Genomic DNA, 22,170 nt, shown 5'->3' on the forward strand with positions numbered 1-22,170 from the left:
AAACCCAATCATCTCTCCTCTGAACCTTCTTACATTGTCTCACACGTGAGCTTTTGGGGGACACCTCACATTCAAACCATAACACTTGGGATTGATTTGACTCTTCTTCCTAAAATTAGTTTCTTAAAATTATTCATGTAAGAGCTTTCCTCTGTCAAAGAACAAGTTATGATGGTTTAATCTCAGTTGGCTTTAGATTCTGTTATAGAGCACAGCAACACTTCATTGCTTAAAGTAGGATAGATTTTCTAATCCCCAGAGCCAAGAAGTTTGGTCGTAGGGAGAGGGAAGGGCTGAGGAAAGCAGAAACAAACCAAAGTAGATTGATCCCTTCCATGTTATGTTCCTCGTAGTACAAAGACAAGGAGACAGGACTCAAGAGGCATGACTGACTGGTAGGCAGGAGGCGACTTCAGGTCACGTTTTCTGTGTAAGGATTAAGGTAAGGGGAGCTTCATTTTCATGCCTACTGAAATTAGCCTGTTTATAAAATTGGGCAGATAACCCTCTGACTGCGACTTCTCAGGAAGAGAAGCAGTTTAGTTTCAGTTTGGTGACTAGGAACATTAGCCTAAGTGACTCTGATTGGGCTTTCCTTCATCTGTTGGGGCTTAGAGCAGGAGCTTAGTTTGAAGAGTGACCTGTGATTTTTACCTAACACCTCTTTTCCACTCTAAGCATTTTGGTGCTATCAGTTTGCCTCCCAGCACTGCTTTAGCTGCCTCTTACATATTTTGAATATTTATTTTTTATTTTCACTCACTTCTAAATATTTTATGTCCTTTGGAAAATATTCTTTGATTGATGAGTTATTTAGAAGTGTGTGGTTTAAGACTGACACAGTGGCACATGCCTATAATCCCAGCAGCTGGGGAGGCTGAGGCAGGAGGATTGCGAGTTCAAAGTCAGCCTCAGCAACTTAATGAGGCCCTAAGCAACTTAGTGAGACCCTGTCTCTAAATAAAGTATTTTTAAAAATGCACTGCAGTGTGGCTCAGTGATAAAGTGCTGCTGGAGTTCAATCCCTGGTACCAAAAAAAAAAAAAAAAAAGTGTGTTGTTCAATATACAATTGTTAGAGAATGTCCTGTCTTGTCTCAGTTGCTGGTTTCTAGTTGGAGTCCATTACAATCAAAGAACATACTCTATAAAATTCCAAGCATTTACCATAAGTCAGGAAAAGAAACAGGAAACTGGGTAGGGACTTCAGAAGAAGTGAGAGTGAGGGGGCGAGCATCTGATCACACAGCACGTGCCCTGTGTTCCAGGAAGGACTGGAAGGTTTGGGGTCCCTGGCAGAAAGAACTGACCTGCTCATGGTCAGGCAAGCTCTGGGATGCCTTTAATGAGATGGATAACTTGTCCGTTTAAGCTACTTTGTCAACCTTCCTCTGTCTGGTGGTAAGCCAGCCCTGTCCCCGTCTTCCCAGAAATGCTGACCCTGCCTCTGCTGCTTCAGTTTGCTGACGTCCTCCCTTATGGTGCTTCCTGCTGACTAGGGCCTTGGGCTGAATCATCGTTGCTTCTGTGTATTCAATGCCTTCTATAGTCAGGGACTTTTCTTTTTTTTTCATTTTTTTGTTCTAAATTAGTTATACATGACAATAGAATGCACTTTGACACATCGTACATAAATGTACTATAACTTCTCATTCTTCTGGGTGTACATGATATAGAATCACACCAGTTGTGTAGTCATATATGTACATAGGGTAATAATTTCTGATTCATTCTACTATCCTTCCTACCTGCTTCCCTTCATTCCCCCTGCCTAATCCAAACTAATTCTAGACACCTCTCCTATTGTGACTTAGCATCTGCATATTAGAGAAAACATTTGGCATTTGATTTTTTGGGATTGGCTTATTGTGTTTAGCATGATATTCTCCATCTCCATGGCAAATACAAATATCATTATTTCATTCTTCTTTAAGCCTGAGTAATATTCCATTGTGTGTATATACCACATTCTCTTTATCCATTCATCTGTTGAAGTACACCTAGGTGGGTTCCATAGTTTAGCTATTGTGAGTTGAGTTGCTATAAACATTGATATACAGTGGCTGCATCAATGTAATATACTGATTTTAATTCCTTTGGGTATAAACCAAGGAGTGGGAGAGCTGTGTCAAATGGTGGTTCCATTCCAAGTTGTCTGAGGAATCTCCACACTGCTTTCCAGAATGGTTGTACCAATTTGCAGTCCCACCAGCAATGTATGAGTGTGCCTTTTTCCCCACAACCTCACCAACATTTATTGTTGCTTGTATTTTTGATAATTGCCGTTCTGACTGGAGTGAGAAGAAATCTTAGAGTAGTTTTAATTTGCATTTCTCTAATTGCTAGAGATAATGCACATTTTTTCATGTATTTGTTGATTGATTATATTTCTTCTACTGTGAAGTGTCAGTCAGGGACTTTTCTAATTGCTTTACAGACTCATTCATTTAACCTCCCCACCCCATGGTAGATGGTCTGCTGTCTATTTTACAGTTTGAGAAACTGAAGCCCTGCAAAGTTGAGTTACTGAGCCACAGCCACAGAGCTTGTTAGTGGTGAAGCTAGGATATGAACCCAGAGAGTCTGCCTTCAAACGACACTATAAATCAAGGAGAGTCAAATAGTCCCAAAGAAGAAAGATCAAGTCTCCCAGAAACTTTATTCAGAATTATTCCAAACTGAAAAACCCAAGTGACCACTGGAAGGTAAATGGGAAAAAAAAAAAATAGTATATTCACAGAGTAGAATAGTATATAGCAAATAAAAAGCAATCTACTGAGCCATGCAAGAACACACATGAACCTCTCAAAAAAGTGAAAGAGCCCAAATATGAAGTGTATTACTATAAGATATTGTTTTCTATGGATATCAATCACAGGTAGAAATAATCTTTTTTTAAAAAATATTGTTTTATTTATCAATGGACATTTATTTAATTTATTTATTTATATGCAGTGCTGAGAATCAAACCCAGTGCCTCACACATGCTAGGCAAGCACTCTACCACTGAGCCCCAGCCCTAGCCCCTACTTCTTTTATTTTTAATAAATGATTAAAATAATCATTTATTTTTTAATAAATGATCAAACAAATTCAGATCTGTGGCTGAGGGTTCCAGTCCTTGTTTCATCCAGGTCCCCCTGATGTTGACCTTCTAGGCAGCAAGACGTGAATTGCCCACATGGGCTGCTAGGTTAGGCCAAGCACAGAGGAGGCAGCACTCATCGCCGGTTTGCACTGGTTGCCTGACGGTTCCCCCTCTGCTCCTGAGTCCCATTGAGGAAGCCACGTTATGTTCAGACTTCTCGTCCCCTCTGGCTTTTATGACTGACGGTTTTTCTGGCTTCAATTTTGATTCCCTGGATCATCGAGCCTACAGTCTGGTATTTTGCAGAACATCCTTTGATCTAGCAGTGTCTGGTATTTTCTGGAGGTGAAGTGCTGCTCTCACCACATCTGTAGTTCAGGGAGAGGCATCAATATGACCTATAGCTGTGGAGGTGAAGCTTGGTGAGGCTACATTATGATCAAGTCATCTTTCTTGACATTTATATAACCTGCATGAGAAAATTGACTACTACATCACATAAACCATTTAGAGCAGAAAATCCGCCTCAGAATCTCAATGCATTGAATGCAAGCATATGGTAAAACTCAAAACTGATTCATGATTTTTATTTTTATTAAACATTTTTATTTCAAAATAATAGTCAATTTGAAATAGAGTGAAATGTCCAGTGGCTCAGGAGGTTGAGGTAGGAGGATCACAAGTTCAGAGCCAGCCTTAGCAACTTAGTGAAGCCTTAAGCAACTCAGCAAGACCCTGTCTCTAAATAAAATATAATAAGGGCTGGGATGTGACTCAGTGGTTAAGTGTCCCTGGGTTCAATCCCTGGAAAAGAAAGAAAGAAAGAAAGAAAGAAAGAAAGAAAGAAAGAAAGAAAGAAAGAAAGAAAGAAAGAAAGAAAGAAAGAAAGAAAGAAAGAAAGAAGGGAGGGAGGGAGGGAGGGAGGGGAGGGAGGGAGGGAGGGAGGGAGGGAGGGAAGAAAGAGAGAAAGGAAGGAAGGAAGGAGGGAGGGAAGGAAGGAAGGAGGGAGGGAAGGAAGGAAGGAGGGAGAAAGAAAGAGGAATAACAGGTCCTTAACATGATAGTGGTATCCACCAAGAACCTACAGTCAACTTCTTGCTACTGGAGAGTTGAAAACCATTTCCATTGACATTGAAAAGAAGAATGGATTGAAAACCCAAATAGTAGAAGAAAATACTTGGAAATCATGTATCTCACTGATTTAATATCCAGAGTATATGCACAACTCCTAAAACTCAAGAAAATAACATACCTGGTTTTTTAATAAGAAAAAGCACAGCTGAAGAACAGAAAAGCAAATAACTGAAATAAAAATCATAGACAAAGGACTCAAATGTACATGTCTCTAAAGAAGATACACAAATAGCCAGTAAGCACATGAGAAGGTGCTCAGCATTGTTCATCATTAGGGAAATGCATATAGAAACCACAATGAGATAGCAGCTTGTACACACAGGATGATAGCTATAAAAATAACAAAAGAACAAATTTTGGCAGAATGTGAAGAAACTTCCTTTGTGGACTGTTAGTGGGGAAATAAAATAATGGAAAACATATGTCAGTTTCTCAAGAAATTACAAATAGAATTACCACATAACTTAGCAATCACAATTCTGTGCATATAACTAATAAAATGAAAGCAAGTATTCAAAAGGATTTTTGTATACCCATGTCCATAGCAACATTATTTACAATAACCAAAATGTGGAAGCATCCAGTGTCCATCAACAGATATGTAAAATCATAAATGTGGACTGCAGCTAAGGTAGTGACGAGAGGGAAATTCATAGCACTGAAATGCTTTTATACTAGGCCTGAATCAACAGGACTGAAAATAAAACAAAATGGAATCCCTCATGCTGAAGTTCTTCCTCATGAAGCTGAAATTAAGCTGTTTATCTAATCTGCCAAGGAATCAGTGTTAGAAAGATAAAGGCCAAATTCTCCAACAGGCTAGTTTCAATAGGTATGATATGGAAGTTCCCTCTGCCTTAGTGCTTACACGTAAGTGGGCACCTGAAGGAACCTCTTGTTAGTCCTCTGTTGTCCTGTCTCCCTGTCCCCATCTTAGGAGTAATCAGGCTGGAAATGAGCAACTCAATGTGTGGTGTTAGAGTCTGCAGCCTTCCCTGAAAGATACAGAAAATGACAATCCCTGAGAAGAAGGCGAGCACTGATCTTTTTCCAGTGATGGTGAACCCCGAATGAAGAAGATAAGCAATGAGTGCTGGGTTTGAGACTCTTTCTGTTTTCCCAGCAATAATGGGTTTCAGACTTTTACAACCTGTTTCCTGACTGCCCAAACCGACACATTCTGCTGAAGTCCCCAGTGATTAAGTCACCCTTGTTGTAACCTATAAAACACAGACTCTCCTATAACTGGTGGCCATTTTCTACCCTGAAAATGAGCCCCTCCAGTGCAGGACTGTGATTTAACAAATGCATCACTGGATCCACTGAGCTCTGTTTCTGACTCGGTAATTGGTGCTTACACTCCCACCCCTCTCTGTCCATAAAACCAACCTGCGTTGCTTTTGCCTTCAGGACACATACTCTATTTCAGGGAATGGAGAGTTGCAGGATTCTAGAATCGAACATAAAGCCAATGAAATCTTCGAAACAAATTGTCTGATTTCACCCTTGACAGAGGAAAGATCTCGAATCATCAACTTAAATTCCTTCCTCAAGAAACTTAAAAAACAATGGGAAAATCCACACAAAAGCAAGCCAGACGAAGGAGAGGTAAGAAGAGAGATCAATGGAAGCTCTTGAGGCTGACGGCTGGTGATTTCATGTGCCCATTGCCTGTGAAGGAGCACCCTAGGACCAACATGGCCGTGTCGCAGGGCAGGGGCCTCTGGAAAACCGAGAAGACCCTGGCACCACTCGTTGTGATCGCGCCGGAGAGATTCGGTCATGGCGCCCAGAGTCACAGGCCTGAGTTTATTAGAAGGAATGGGAAGAGGTCTGGGGAAGGAGCTCAGTTGGTGGAGGCTGGCCTCTCGAGCACGGGCTCTGGGTTCAATCCCCAGCACCACAAAAAAAAAAAAAAAAAAAAAAAAAAAGAAAAGAAAAAAGGAAGGGAAGGAAGGGGAAAGGGGAGCGTGGGTCCTCTCAGAGGGGACAGGGCTGGAGAGCCCCTCCGGCCTTCCAGTTTTACTGGAGGGAGCATACCAGGGAAGTTTCCAGAGAGTCCTCCCAGGTCCACCTCTTGACTGACAGCACAGGAACTGCACCAACAGCCTCCAGGAGAGGCTGGCTGGAGCTCAGGGAATTGGAATTGTCAAGGAAATTGGGTCCCCTGTCTGCCTCAATTTCCCGTCCCCTTATTCATTTATTACCCTTTGAATAGCCCTCAGCAAGCTCTCAGTGTGAGGGTCTCCATGTTGTGGTTGCCAGAGTGATTGGGGGTTGTGGTAGTTTAGGTGACAGGGGAGGGTTCAGGCCACCTGGTGGAGTGTGATATGATCTTGGAACAATGGTTTTTCTCAAGGGGTATATAAGGCACCCTGTGGCTTCTGGGTGCCCTTCACTGTCCCTCCCTGCTCACCCATTCACGACTGAGCAGTTGTCTGACAACAGAAGGGAAAAGAAGCCGGTGGGATTTTTTGAAGCCAAGCAAATCTCCCCTTCTATATTGGTAGCTGGAGTTCTCAGATTCCATGAATTGGTAGACTCAATCCCAACAGGCTAATGGGGTTCAGAAGGCAGGAACCAGAGGGTGCCCAGGTCTGCCTGGGGATTTCCATAATCCCCTCTCAGTTTCAGTAATTCCACGCAGGACTCACAGAACTCAGAAAACATTTCGCTGCTGTTTACTCATCTATTATAAAGAGCCAACTCCAAAACAGACAAATCAAACAGATTGACAGAACGGAAGCGACAGTAAGGAAGTTGCCTGGAGCTCCCAGCCCTCTCCAGCTCCTCTGTGTTCACCAGCTTGGGAACTTGGCCAGTCTTGTTCAACAGTTTTTACAGAGGTCCATCTCCAATTCACCCTAAGCCTGGAGATAGGTGGTGGGAGGGGGACTGACATTTTCACTTTCTAAACACCTATTGGTCTTTCTGGTGACCAGCCCCAGGCTGAGCTTTCCAAACCTCACCACAATGCACCTCATTAGCGTGAATCCCATGTGGTCAAATGGGCTCATTTTGAATAACAAGACACCCTGATCACTCAAAAACCCATACAAAGACCAAATAGCATTTTTAGGATGCCTCAGGAATGGTTAGAGGGAATTGACCAGCAGAGGAGGTGTGGCAGGGCCGTGGCAGGCCCCAAGGGGAGATCAAGAGCTTGAATGGCCCTTCAGTATGTCCCCACGGTGGCCCAACATGGCCAGACAGTCCTTGTCCTAGACCCCGGGAGCTGTACAGGAGGGAGGCAAACCTTGGAGAAGGCAGCTCCCTTCAGCAGAGTCTGGACAGGAAGGGCTGACAGGTGTGAGAAACAGAGTCCAGTGGTCCCTTTTTGGAATATAGTATTTAGCCTTAGTTGGGATGTAAGATCCAATAGTGGCCATTTTTTAAAAAATATATTTTTAGTTGGCAATGGACCTTTATTTTATTTATTTATATGTGGTGCTGAGAATTGAACTCAGGGCCTCACACATGCCAGGTAAGAGCTCTAACACTAAGCTGCAAACCCAGCCCCCATCATAGCCATTTTAATATAGCCCTTCCCTTTGCCCGCCCCAATTTTAAAATTAGCCAATCACGAAGATTATGACCCTAAGCTCCTCCTATCAGAGCTTCAGGGCTGAGCTGCGTTTTGTATAAAAGCAGATGGCCGGCTGTCCTGAGGGTGCTGTTTGCGGGACTTTGTCAGTAGGAGGTGGTTCTGCAGAAGTGAGGTTTGCCTTCCCCAGCTACTTCCGAGCGCGCGTTTGATCCCTGGTAACTCCGGTATTTCCAGGCACTCCCAGCGGCTGGGGCAACATGGGGTTCCTTGAAGAGACATCAGGGAGATCCACCTCAGGGTCCACAACAGCATCACCAAGGGAGGAAGGAGCTAGGGTTCCATCACCCCCTGAGACAGGAAGGCTCTGCGGAGACTCACTGAATGACCAGGGGAATTGGTTCCCGGGTGCTTCCAGCCTGCGGGATGAGCTACAGCAACCCAGGAGAGCGGGCAGAGAGGTGTAAGGGAGGCGAGTGGAAGTACAGCGGATGGAGGAAGTCATTCAGAGCCCCCAGGGACGTGGCAGCCCCTACACATGGCCATGCAGACCTTCTGGTTTCACCAAGGAAGACAGTGCATGAATGGACACACCCAGCCCCTGAGTCACACCTGTCACCATATTAAACTGGACCTGGGCGGCTCCTTTGGGAGTTGTCCTTGGCAGAGTTATTTTCACTTTCCCCTTCCACACAGGGTTTCCCCTCCTTGATCAGTTCATAAATATCAGACCCACCCCCTTGGTCCTGCCTTCTAACTTCTAAAGGAAAGCGACCCCTACCCTACTGAATGGTTATAATGTCAACAGCAGAAAAAAATCTTGCCTTAGATTTACAGAACCTGAAACACCTGGCGATCTGCGTGATGTCAGTCCTTACTCTTTATTTCTATGTGAAAGAAGCGCATGGAGCCACAGTCCAAAGCTAATCACCGGAGAAGTTCTGCTTTATTTTAAAAATGCACACACTTATATAGGGCCAGGAAGAGGCTGATTGATTGGGGCATGAAACGGGGTGAGAGTTGATTGGGAGAGCCTTGTTGCTGGGGGGCGGGGCGATGGTTGATTGGGTGAGCCTTGTTGCTAGGGGTCTGGGCAGGGTGTTGAGCTGCAATTGGGAAGCTCGGCCAGCACCATGTTGGCACCTAAGGTGGGGGGTGTGACCTTATACTATGCATCCACTAACACAAGTCATGTAAATGTCTTCAACGTGGAGAAAAGTAACATGTAGATTTCAATATAAGAAACTCACCCCGGGAAGTTGAGGTTTATTGCAGTGTTCCAGCCAGAGGAAAAAATGGAGACACACCCAGATCATGGAAACTCCTCTCAGCATGCAGCCTTCCTGCCACCATCTCACTGTCACTCTTTTCCTTCCCTATAAAAGCTCTTGCACGCCTGAGTTTCCCAGGTCAATGCTTTGAGGACAGTGGTCCTCTCTCTCCGTCTTCCATGGTGCCACACGAGGAGTAAACCTGATTCCTTCCTAACCCTCATCTGCTGAATATTAGCTTTTGAGCAGCCAGCAGCCCCTACCCTAGAACAGAAATAGGTCCAGAACCACAACCTCAAAGCCCAGGGGAACCCAGAGGCCTAGGAGGAAGGAGCATCGCGTCACAGCCCCCTGGGAGATGGGGAATGAGATAGAAGAATCTCAGAGCAATTGGTAAAATCTTGATGCCCACAGACGAGAGGAAGACGTGGCATGATCGGATTTAAAAATCCACCACCCAGCAGGGTGGACAGGGCTGCAGAGGCCGCGGAGGCTGAGGAGAGACCAGACTTCATTTGTTGGAACAGGAGTCTGCGGACTTCTTGCAGATCCAGAATTTTTCAAGTTCACACCTGCTGTCATTCCAGCCATCACCTTTAAATTCCACGCAGTCTTCCTCCCCATCATTGTTGGGCTCCCCTTCATTCCAATACTTCATGAATCTGCAAGCCAGACAGAGTGAGCCTGTACCCCAACCCCACTTTATGAATCAGGTTTCTGCTGCTCTCGCATCTGTCCTGCAGGCATATGACAGATGAGTCTTGTTCCAGACACCTAATGCTCCTTGCCCCCCACGCATGAGGATGTAGCTTTCAGACACAGCCGGCCTGACTCCACACCCCAACCACCTCCCTTACTGTGCTCTTGAACTCTGGGTCTCTATACACCTCCACTGGGCCAGGTTCACTACAACCAGGGACAACATTGACACCCCAGAACCACTGGTGATCTTAACTAGCCACCACTAAGCCTGCTTACCCTATCTTGCCTATTTCTTCCCGTGAACACCACAATAAATGTTCTTCCCCACAGTTTCTTCACCCTCTGTCTCCTGACAGACCCTGGTATTTTCTTGGGTAATCCCCAGGGCAGGCTATGTTGGGCCCTCACTTGGGATCTATGAGTATAAAAAGTCACCCTTTCAGTCACAATAGCCCCCAGGCTGGCTGGTCTTACTCTGCCTCAGATTTCCTACTAATACACTTTACTACAAATCCCCGCCCCCGGCTGCAAGTCCTCCTCCAGTTCTGTCGGGGTGGTAGTTTACGAGGCTGCCCTCCCAGCTTAACATGGGTACGAAGGCCACCTGCCTTGTCTCAATAAATGCTGTACTCTTAGGCCCAGAGGGCAGTGTGGGGGAACTCAGGCCAAAGTTTAGGAAACCCAAACTAGGACGCTCTCTCTAGGGAGCGCCCTTCTCCAGGACCTACCTGAAAAACAGATATGAGCCATCCACCCAGTACCACGTGCCCTCGTTGTTCAGGTCTGACAGCCCCATCCAGGTGTCGCCTTTATTCTTAGAAGTCAACTGCAGGAAGCTCTGGAGCGGGAGACGAGGAGTTGGAAGGGAGCTCTGATCCCCAATTTCCACCTAGTGTCTCCCCAGTGTTTTGGTGACAAGTTCTGCTTGCAGGCTGACCTTCAGCCTTCTAGTGCACCAGCCCTGAGCCCCCAGGTGTGCTCAGGAGGGCTGAGTCCTTCCCACATGTGTGCTATGGACAGAGGTATTCTGACCTGCACACGTGGCAAACAGAGCCACCTCTGCCGCTCACACTTGGTAACACTGCATGCTCATCATCCTGTGAGTTCTGAGCATGTCTCCAGGAATGTACTCACACCCGGGCTTGCTTCACGCAGTGCGTGTTTCACATTGAGTGACGCCCAGCTGGAACTGAAAGTGATCGTGGAAAATTTACACCAGAGAACATGGCCAAAGATGTAGAGGAAGTCGCTGGATACCGTCAGTACAACACCAGGGACCACTTACAATTTAGATGACTCCCAAAGTGTTCAGCCATTTTCAGAACTTGCGTGTGTCTACTTGTGTAGGGTCTTAGAGACCCCCACATGCAGAGTGTTCTCCTCCCACTAAGTGGTCCTGAAAATGTATTCTGACCACCTGTTTCCTCCCAGATGGCCAGTGGCCAGGTTCATGCCCAGACCAGGATAGGGGCCCCCACCAGACATACCTGCTCCTCAGCACTTTTGATGATGACTAGTTGGGCCCCCTCCTCCTGGCAGGCAGTGACAGAGTCAGTCCAGTTCCGTCGGGACTTAGAGAAGAAGTAACAGTTTCCTTGGAAGAATGTCCAGTCCCAGGGGCAGAGGCGGCACAGGCGGCCTGTTGGGAGAGAAGGTCAGGTTGGACCTGTACTGGGAGATTATGCTCCTGTGTCTGCCCAGCCTTCAAGCCCCAGAGAGTTGGGGGACTCCCCTGACTGTTCCCTCCCTATGCCCTGGGGTCCCCCCACCCAAGAGTCCTGGCACTGTATCCTCCAGACTGGGAGAAGTAGGGCCTTCAGCACTCAGGACAGAGACCAGGAGATTGGCCTAATTGGGTACTGTGGGGGGCCTTCACCACGAACCAAGTAGATGAGAAAAAGGTTAACTGCCGGAGGAGGATGTTGGCGGGTTTTCTATCTATTACCCAAAAAACTTATCTGCTCAATGAACACACAAGAGCCAATACCCTTTTTAAATAAGAGGGGGCTTGACAGGTCTGGCCCTACCAGCTCTGGCCTCTTACAACAACTTGCCCAACTCTCCTTTATTTATAACGTACAGGTAAAGGGGGCCAGGACTGGGAGGAGCTTCTTCTGTAATGGACAGGATAGGGTGAAGTTAGAGGAGCCATCCTCTTAGGGGAAAATTCCAGAAGGAGACAGGGAACCACTCCCACACAGTGCCACATGCTTCCCGGCATTTCCTAGAAGCCAGGCCTCTGGGTCCCATGTCTCAACCTTGTCTGATTCTGCTAAATAAGGATGGCTTCCCACAGGGTGCCTACTGTGGGGATATTGTCACTGTTCCCGTTTGTTCCCATTTCTTAGTTGAGGAAACAGGCTCAGAATTGGCCTGTGACTCAAACAGAGCCACACAGCCCAGACCCTCTGGGGTCCTGTCACTCACCCATTTCAGCCTTCACCCGGGCTACTTCCTGATAGATGTTCTCTTGCTTTGATTTCTTCTGCTCATGGAAGTGGGAGACCCTGGAGACTGTGCCAAAGAGAAAAAAACTGCACCTCTTAAATACTTTCTGTGTGTCCTGGCCTGCATTAGGTTCCACGGGACAGTTTCTGAGGGACGACATCTGTTCAGTCCCATTTGAAGATGAAGAACCCTGACATCCAGAGAAGGCTGAACCCCAAGGGCAAGGGGAGCCTCCCCTGTAACCCCCCCCCCCACCAGATGGGCCTCAGAAGTGCCGAGAAGCTGCTGAGGGACTCGATCCCAGTTTTCAGCCCACCTCCCTCCCAGACCCAGCTGCCCCAGCCTCAGGACCGGATAAGGGAGCCCCAACCCTCCCTGACCTTTGACAAGGACAGCCATCAGGATCCCAGCCAAGAGCATGAGGCAGAGCAGCTTCAGCACCAGGGGGATGGGGCCATGGCCCAGAAACCCTGCCAGAGAGAAGGATGGGAGGCCCAGAAAGCCAGCTTCCCTGCCTCAGCCTGGCCCAGGGAGAGCCTGGCCCCAAACTCCTTTTTCCTAGGGCACAGGATTCAGTCCCACAGCCTCCACCCTCCCAAGACCCATGATTCCCTGCCGTAGCCTCCACCTCTCCAGGATCCAGAAGTCTAGGTTTCCAACTTCAACCCTCCCAGGACCCAACAGTCCAGTCCCACAACTTCCAAATCCCCAGGACCCAAGATTCCTGGCCCTTAGCCTCCAGCTTTACACAGCCCAGGAGTCCAGTCCCCAGCCTCCAATTCCCTAGGATCAAGGAGTCCAGTCCCCAGACTCCTCCTCCCTAGAATCCAGGAATCCACTTCCACAGAACCCTGTCGTCTACTCCCCCAGATTCAAGGTCCCCAAAACTCTGGCATCGAGGTTTCCAGCCTCAACCTTCCCAAGACATAGGGTTAAGACCTTCAGCCTTCACTTTTTCAGAATCTAGGAATCAAGTCTTCCACCTCCACCTCTCTTAAAACCCAGGAGTCACTCAGGAGTCCAGTCCTCAACCTCAACCTCCCCAGGACCCGGGAGTCCAGTCCCAGTCTCCAGTCTGTACTGCCTCAAGATCTGGTAGTCTAGCCCCCATTCTCCACTACCCTAGGACCAGAAACCAGAGACCTCAGCCTCTGTTTCCACAGGACTCAAATATCCAGCCCTGTTTCCACTTCTCTGGCACCCAAGAGTTCACCCAGACTCCACCTTCACTAGACCACTGGAGTCTTGCCCTCCACATCCACCTCCTCAAGACCCAGGAGTTCAGTCCCCAGTTTCTATTGCCCTAGTATCTAGCCTCCTCCTCCCCAGTATCAGGGTCCTGTCCTTACTCCCACCTGCCCAGTTCTCCAGTCCTTCAGCATCTATCTCCCCAGGACCTCGGGATATAGATCCCACACTCCAGAACCCAGGAGTCTGGACCCCCGGTCTCCTCCTCCCGAGGACAAAAAACCCAGATTGCCCACCTCCAACTCCCCAGGACACAGATATCTGAGTGGACATGCCTTTTACTCTCACACTCTAACTCTGCTCTACCTGCAGTGCTCTTGAGGCCACCAGTAAGTCGGAATCCAAAGCGTTGAAAGGAAGACCTGGAGCCGCTGGTTATCAGCTCTTCCTCGTCTGAGTGGGCAGAGCGTCCATCAGAGCCTGGGCAGGCGCAGACCCGGCTGGCCCCTCATGCTCCCTCCTGGCTCCCAGAGTCCCAGCCCAGCCTCACCCAGGGATCCCAGCTGCTGCACCCTCGCTTCCTCGAAGTCACTCATGGTCGCCGCTGTCTCTCAGTGCCCAGGACTGCTGGGACCACAGCTTTTATTCCCACCCCTGTAACTCACTCCCTGAATCTACCGTAAGTCAGGAAGAGAAACAGGGAACTGGGTAGGGGCACCGGAAGATGCTGGAGGGAGGGGCCGAGCCTGCTACCATGACAGGGGCCCACGTTCCAAGAATCTCAGGCAGAAGTGGGAGTGGCCTGGGTCTGTGGTGGAAAGGACTGGTCCACTCACGGTGTGCCAAGTCATGGGATGCTTTAACCAAACCAATAACTTGTCAAATTAAGGTCCTTTTTTATGCTGCCTCCATCTACAGAAAGGGTGGGCCAGTGAGCCCCCTAGCTTCCCACCCACTGACCCCTGGCTTTGCTGCTTTGGCTGGCCAATGTCCTCACCTAGGGTGCATTCTGCTGACTTCAGGGATGGGGCTGAATCATCATGGCGCGTGTCTGCTTGGTGCTGCTCTGACCAGGTTCTCTTCTAACTGCTTCATATACTCACGCATTCAGTCTCCCAGGCTGTGTAGATGGTCTGACCTGCACTTTACAGTTGAGAGAAAATGAAGCATGCGGTCAGGTAACTGCCCCAAGGTCACACACTGGTGAACAATAGAGTTGAGATTCTGCTTCCAGGTCCACTCCATGAACCAGAGGGTCACATAGTCTCAAGGAGGAAACCAAAGATGCCTAGAAGTTTTATTCAAAATAGTCCCATATTGGAAAAAACCAAGAGGCCACCAGCAGGTGGGGAAAAACAAAAAGTCCTGCATTCACTGAGTGGAATGCTACACCGCAACAAAAAAGCAGCCTACTGATCCAGGCAACAAATACATGAATGTCAGAAACAGCTGAAGCATTCAGACATGAAGTGCGCGTACTCTGAGGTTTGATTTTTACATGAATTTCAAGAACAGGTAGGACTAACGTTTGAGGTGGACTCGAAATGGAGTTTATTTACAAGGGGTGAGTGGGGATTGGCCAGGAGGGGACACAAAGAATTCTTGTGAGCTGGAAATGTTCTTTATTTTTATCTGAGAGATGTTTTCAGGGGGTGTGTTCATACATAAAAGTGCCTAAAGCAAGAAATATAAGACTTGTGTATTGTATGGTACATATATCATAGTTCAATTAAAAAATAGAAAATGCTCTCCATAGTGGTTGCACTAATTTGCATTCCCACCAGCGATGTGGGAATCCGCCACATCCTCGCCAACATTTATCCCAGTTATCCCACTCCTCAGTTTATACCCAAAGGACTTAAATCAGTATACTACAGTGACACAGTGACACATGTTTACAACAGCTCAGTTCACAATGGCTAATCTATGGAACCAACCTAGATGTGCTTCAACAGATGAATGGATAAAGAAAATATCACTCACACACACACACACACACACACACACACACACACACAGGAATATTACTCAGCTTTAAAGAAGAATGAAATTCTGGCATTTGCTGGTAAATGGATGTAGTTAGAGAATATCATGCTAAATGAAATAACCCAAACCCAACAAACCAAAAGCCAAGAGTTTTCTCTAATATGCAGAAGCTAATTCACAGTAAGGGAGGGGGATAGGGAAGAATAAAGTTATTTTATATTCGGTAGAGGGGAGTGAAGGGAGGGGAAGGGGCATGGGGGTAGGAAGGATAGTAGAGTGAAACAGACATTATTACTTCATGTACATGTATGACTGCATGACCAATGTGATCCTGCAACATGTACTATCAGAGAAAAATGGGAGATTACACTTCATTTATGTATGAGCTGTCAAAATGAATAAATGCAGTCTACTGTCATGGTACAGCTAATTAGAACAAATAAAAAATTTTTAAATAGAAAATGCATGCTTGCATCCTTATCAAATAGTGAGGTTTTTGATCTTCTACTTTGTTTTTATTAGTTTTATTCTTCATTTTAGAATAATTTTAGATTTGTGGTAATATTGCAAAAACAGAAAGGAGGCTTCCCAAATTCCTCTCATCAAGGTCCCCCTAATGTTGACCTTCCACTTAATACAACGTGTTAGAAGTAACGAATGTGCCCAGGTCGATTTCTCACTTACGACACGCAGTGCTGCCTGTATTTCACTCTCTGGTACCTAAGGTCCTTTTCTGCTCCCGGATCCCACCCAGGATGCCACGTTACGTCTAGACAGCCACATCTCCTCAGGCTCTTCCGCGCTGTGACAACGTCACAGACGCCTTGTTTTTGATGACTGTGAGCATTTGGAAGACCACAGAGGAGGCATTTTGTAGAATGTCCCTCAGTTTGGCTCATCTGGTACTTTTCCCTGAGGTTGTGGATTATTGGGTGGAAGACCCCAGAGAGGAAAGCTGGGGTTCCCATCACATCCTCCGATTCAGGGTACTGGCTTCAGTGCCGTTCTCCCCCACGGGGTGAGGCTGGGGGACTCAGCAGAGGTGGGCTGGACATGTTTCTGCACATGGACTATGATGAATAAATTTCTTCCTCAGGTACACAAACAGCGGGAGAAAACTAACTAACGCATTCCATAAACTAAAGTAGAAAATCCACATGAGTGTTTCACCATATTGCACAAGAGCTCTCAGCAAAACTCAGCTCCGATTGGCTATTCAGCTTTAAAACATTCTTAGCAACCAGAGGTAGAAGGCATTGTGCTTGCATGGTAGTGGTGTCCATCAGGAATCCGCAGCACATCTCCTTCCTACTGGAGAAAGGTTAGGAGCCCTCCCACTGGCCTCAAGAAGAAGAGTGACAAGAAAACCCACAGTCCACCGAAAATACTTGCACATCCCATGTCAGGTGAAGGTCTCACATCCAGAGGGCACACGCAACTCTTAAAACCCAACTAAGGAAAAAGACTAGGTTCAATCCCCAGTACCCTCCACCAAAAAAAAAAAAAAAAAAAAAAAAAAAAAAATGAAATGACAAGCATTGGACTGTATGGGGAGAAATTGGAAAAGCACAACTCGAGAAGAGAAAAGCAAATAACTCAAATAAAAAATAGGCAGAGTTGGGTTCATAGCTGCTCAATTCACAATAGCCAGACTGTGGAACCAACCTAGATGTCCTTCAATTGATGAATGGATAGAGAAACTGTGGTATATATATACAATGGAATATTACTCAGCTATAAAGAATAATAAAATTATGGCATTTGCAGGCAAATAGATGAAATTGGAGAATATCATGCTAAGTGAGATAAGCAAATCTCAAAAATCCAAAGGACAAATGATCTCACTGATAAGTGGATGATGACACATAATGGGGGGTGGGAGGGGGGCAAGAATGGAGGAAAGAGGGACTGTATAGAGGGAAAAGAAGGGTGGGGATGGGGGAAGGAAAAAATAACAGAATGAATCAAACATCATTACCCTATGTAAATGTATGATTATGCAAATGGTATGCTGTTACTCCATGTACAAACAGGAACAACATGTATTCCATTTGTTTACAATAAAAATAAATTTTAAAAAAATAGGCAGAGTTGGAATAACCTGTCACCAAAGAAAATGCACAAATGGTTAATAAACACATGAGAGGGTGCTTCACCTCATGCATCTTTAGGGAAAAGCCAATCAAAACCACACTGAGATATTACCTTGCCACCTTGCAGCTGTTGATGGATGATTGCTATAAAAAAAAAAATTAAAAAAAAAAAACAATGAAATGCCAGGTGTGGTGGCACACACCTGTAGTCCCAGTGACTTGGGAGGTTGAGGCAGGGGATCGCAAGTTCAAGGCCAGCCTCAAAGATTTAGTGGGGTCCTCAGCAACTTAGCAAGACCCAGTCTCAAAATAAAACAAAAAGCACTGGGGATGTGGCTCAGCAGTAAAGCACCACTAGGTTCAATCCCCAGTAACCCCCACAAAAAAATGAAATGATAATAAATGGGGAGAAATTGGAACCTTCATGCACTGTTGGTGGGGAAGTAAAATGGTCCAGCTACCATGGAAAACGTATGTCACTTTCCCAGAACATTATAAAGACAATCAGCATATAATCCAGCAATCCTGATTCTGTGCATATACCTGAAAAAATTGAGAGCAAGAATTCACAGAGATATTTGCACACCCACATTCACTGTACAGCAGCATTATATACAATAGCCAGAGAGTGGAAGCTACCAGGGTCCATCAAGGAGAAGTAGATGCACTTCAAGCATCCATACAGCAGGATGTTATTCAGCCTTTGAGGAGGAAGGAAATCCCAGCACATCCTACGCTGTGGACCAACCTTGAGGACATTACGCTAAGTGCAATAAGCTGGTTGTGAAAGGACACATACTGACTGATTCTGCTCATAGTGGATCCCTGGCAAGTCACATTCACAGAAATGGAAGTAGAACGGTGGTTTCAGGGCCTGGAGGAAGGACAACCAGGGAGCTGTTGTTCAATTTTGAGAAACAAAGAGCCCTGCGAATGGGTGCTGAGTATTGGTTGGGCAACACTGGGGATGTGCTCTGCGTCCCTGAACTTTCACTCAGAAGTGGATTCCGCTCTGTGTATTTTGCCACAATTAAAATAACATTTTCAAAGAGCAAAAGATCTGAACATACACTTCACTAAAGGAAAGAGCCCACAAAACGTCCTCATCAGTTAATTGTGTTTTAATACCCCACTGGGGAGAGATGCCTGAATGTGCAGCAGCGGCTGTTGTGGCGAGATCGACAGCATTCATTACCTACCTACACCCCATGCCTGCCTAGCACCCGGTGGGAGGACGGTGTCAGCCATTCAGGCCACAGGTGGGCACATCTGGAAACAGTGAACCACTGCAGGGTGGGGAAGCCGATTCCAACTCTGTAGTAAAAAACAGCGCACTGTTGCCCACGGGGCAGGAATGGCTGGGTTGAATGACTGGTGGGCAGGGAACTGAAACTCACCACTTGCAGGTGAACAGAAACCGGCTTTGCCTTCTCAACAGGAGTTGCTTGGCCAGGACACATTATTGCAGAAGCAGCATGGGGAGGAAAACCCATGGGTAGGCCATTCCAGGGCCTCCTGCTTGGCCCCAGATGTCAAGGCAGCACATTACGTGGGTCCTCAATTTCAGGTCTTACCCACAACTGACCCTTGGTTACATGATATCACGTTCATCCTTGGAGATGACTGAGACTTTTAGCAAGCAGGAGAAATACCCCGTAGGAAGAGAAACCCATACATGTGTTTTGTATGTAAAGGACCACATACAACCCAAAGCATCTGATTCTCACACATACTCAAACAGAAACACACACACACACCCCACCCAACTACAGAACACAGTTTTCTCAGTGCCCATGGAACTATTCACCAAGGGAGACCATATCCAGGGACATACAACAAACCTTCAAACATTTAAATGAATTAAAATCATTAAAATCATTGTGATCAGGTTCTCTAGATCAACAGAACCAACAGGGTATGTATGTATATGTATGAGTATAAGAGGGGATGTATCCGATTGGCTTACACAATCAGAAGCTGGGTCATCCCACAATGGCCATCTGTACACTGGAGAGCTGGAGGAACCAGTAGCTTCTCAGTCTGAGAAGCTGGAGCCTCAGCACAAAAGGGACCAATGATGGAGTCCCAGTCCCTGGCTGAAAGCCTGAAGCTCCCTGGAGAGCCACTGAAGAGTGCCCGCACTGGAAGAGTGAAGGAGTCAACTCCAGTGTCCTTGGGTGACAGCAGCAGCACTTGCTCAAGCAGAATTAAACTGGCATCCGCTGTGGCTTCTTCCTGCTTCCACCTTGGGCTCCATCTGGGTCCCGGCCTATTGGACAGTGCTGTCCATCAGGTCCCCCACCTCAGCGTGCTCGTCTGTCAATCCTAGGCATCTCTCAATCTAATCAAGTTGACAACCCAACTGAACATCCCAAGTACATTCCCTTGTCATAATGGAATTGGGTGAGTACGGTTTCTGTCTTTATAACCAACACCTGAGATGGTCAAGTGATAACAAGATAAGCGTTTAACACTTTTGGTGGTTCCAGTCCATGATCTGGAGGACCCACTGCATTCAGGCCTCTGGTGGTTGCTAAGTGACAATGGCAGGGAGCATTTGGTGGAGCAAAGGTGCTTGCCTCGTGGTCAAGGAGGGCAAAAGAAAGGAGAATAAGGGGCAGTGGTTCTACCATCCCCTTCTGGGCATGGGCCAATGACCTGAAGACCTTGCACCTTGTAAGGGGTCCACCACCTCCCAATAGCATCAAGGTCTGGGTACAAAGCCTTTAGCATGTAGAATCTTGGGCAATGCTTCATGTCCAAACTACAGCAAGAATCCAATGAGAAATCAGTAACAGAGACATGAGAGCAAACTTCCTAAAACTTTAAAACTCAACAACACACTTCAAAATAATACAACATTCAAAGGATATGTGTTAAGAGACAGAAAATATTTTGAACTGAATGAAAAAATTAAAGAAATATTTCAAACTTTGTAAGATGCAGCTAAAGCAGTGCCTAGAGGGAAATTCATAGTTGCTAAAATGCTCTTGGGCTAGACCTGAACCGATCAGACCAAAAGCCAAAATGAAGCCATTCATGCTAAAGTTCCTCCTCGTGAAGCTGAAGCTAAGTTGTATAAATCACTTGTCATCAGGCTAGTTTATGTGTGCCATTCAAATTCCTTTTGCCTTAATCCTTACACACACAAAAAAGAGTACCTGAAGGAACCTTGTGTAAACTAATCAGTTAATTCTCTACTATTGTGTCTGCCTGTCCCACCTTATGAGAAATCAAGCTGGAAATGAGCAACCCACTCTGTGTTGTTTGTGTCTGCATCCCTCCCGCCCCTCTCCTTCCATAAAACCAACCCGCATGGCTTGTGCCATCAGGACACGTAGTCTCCATTTGTGGAGCAGAGAGTAACAGGATTCCAGAACTAAACATGAAGCCATGAAATCTTTACAAATTGTCTGATTTTATCCTTTGTCAGAGGAGAGAGCTCAGGTCAATGATTTAAATTCCCTCCTCGAGAAGTGAAAATGGATGCCGGCAAGCACAAGGCCATGGGTTCAATCCCCAGCACCAAAAAAGAAAAGAAAGAAGATGAATGGGGTAATTCAATAAAAGCAGGTCTGGTAAAGGAAAGAATGAAGGTAAGAGAAGAAATAATGAAGTTGAAAATGAGAAAGGGTCAAAGAAACAAGACCTCTGAAAGACTGACTGCTGGTGAAATGGAACTAGCATGTGCAGTTGTTTACTAAGGAGCACCCTAGGATTGGCAGTCAGAGGGGAGGAAGCCCATGGGGCTCGATTTATGCCAAGCGATCCTCCATTCTGACACTGGCTACCTGGGGTTGGCACCAGAGTCCATGAGTTGGAGGACTCAGACCCCACCTCCACAGACCTAGTTCAGGGGCCAGAATTGAGGGGTACCCAGGTACCATGGTTCTGCCCGGACAAAGACTAATTGGGGATTTCCACAATCTCTCCTCAAGTTTGATAATTTCACGTGTGACTCTCAGAACTTCTCTTACATTTACTGGTGTATTATACAGGATGCGACCCAGAAACAGCCAGGGAAAGACAGAGGGGGCTGCAAGGAGCTTCCAGGCCCTCTCAGCTGTACCACTGTTGCCAAAAACTCCATCCCTGTCCCCAATTCCACGCCAATAACCAGGACATGGTTTTGGGAAAAAGGAGTTTCACTGCTTTGCTAGCAAAGGGGAAGCAAAGGGTACTCCTGTCCCAGAGGCTGTGATGGGCCCATCAGAGGTGACGGGGAGGTTTTAAAGAGATGATTCAAAGGCTGTATTCCACGTGTTCTCTGCTGGAGTTGGAACTCACTTCTGCATCACATTGCTCATTTCTGAGATCTTCTGGTGCCAGCCCCGAAGTCTGAATTTCTTCCTCCCTGTGGTGGGTGTGTACTCAGGGACAGATAATTCTGCCTAGGATGGGGAGGAAAGGTAATTGTGTTTCCCCTGAGGTTAGGGAAGTGGAGAGATTAGGGAGAAGCAGGGAGAGAGGAGGAGAAAGAATCAGGTCCTTTTAAAAATCAGTTGCAGGGTGGAGGCGGGGCTCAGCTGTGGAGCACTTGCCTCGCACGTGTGAGGTAGGCACTGGGTTTGATCTTCAGCACCACGTGAAAATCAATAAAATAAAGGTATTGTGTTCATCTACAACTAAAAACATTTTTTAAAAAATAGAAATAGGTTGCAGTGACAGAGCAGCAAGGGCTGTGTGCAAAGCGTAAAGTGGACCATTGTTCCATTTC

The 22,170-nt window shown here is 46.5% G+C and overlaps 1 protein-coding gene across 2 annotated transcripts in view; it reads right to left on the reverse strand.

Annotated features, from left to right (window-relative positions):
* Nucleotides 1–14,064, reverse strand: part of CD209 (CD209 molecule) — a 34,606-nt gene extending 20,542 nt beyond the window's left edge. The window contains exons 1-7 of one of the 2 annotated variants that reach the window (XM_079114926.1): nt 13,925–14,064; nt 13,741–13,827; nt 12,567–12,656; nt 12,166–12,252; nt 11,226–11,377; nt 10,467–10,576; nt 9,152–9,698 (exon numbers count right to left, since the gene is read on the reverse strand). In XM_079114926.1, coding sequence (XP_078971052.1) covers nt 9,548–9,698; nt 10,467–10,576; nt 11,226–11,377; nt 12,166–12,252; nt 12,567–12,656; nt 13,741–13,827; nt 13,925–13,970 — 723 coding nt within the window. In that variant the 5' untranslated portion in view covers nt 13,971–14,064 and the 3' untranslated portion in view covers nt 9,152–9,547. Of the gene's footprint in view, nt 1–9,151; nt 9,699–10,466; nt 10,577–11,225; nt 11,378–12,165; nt 12,253–12,566; nt 12,657–13,740; nt 13,828–13,924 lie in introns of those variants that run through there. The other variant, XM_079114928.1, reaches the window with a different exon arrangement.
* Between the last annotated feature and the right edge of the window lie 8,106 nt (nt 14,065–22,170).

Source organism: Sciurus vulgaris, assembly GCF_902686455.1.
Source record: "Sciurus vulgaris genome assembly, chromosome: 16".
Taxonomy (NCBI): domain Eukaryota; kingdom Metazoa; phylum Chordata; class Mammalia; order Rodentia; family Sciuridae; genus Sciurus; species Sciurus vulgaris.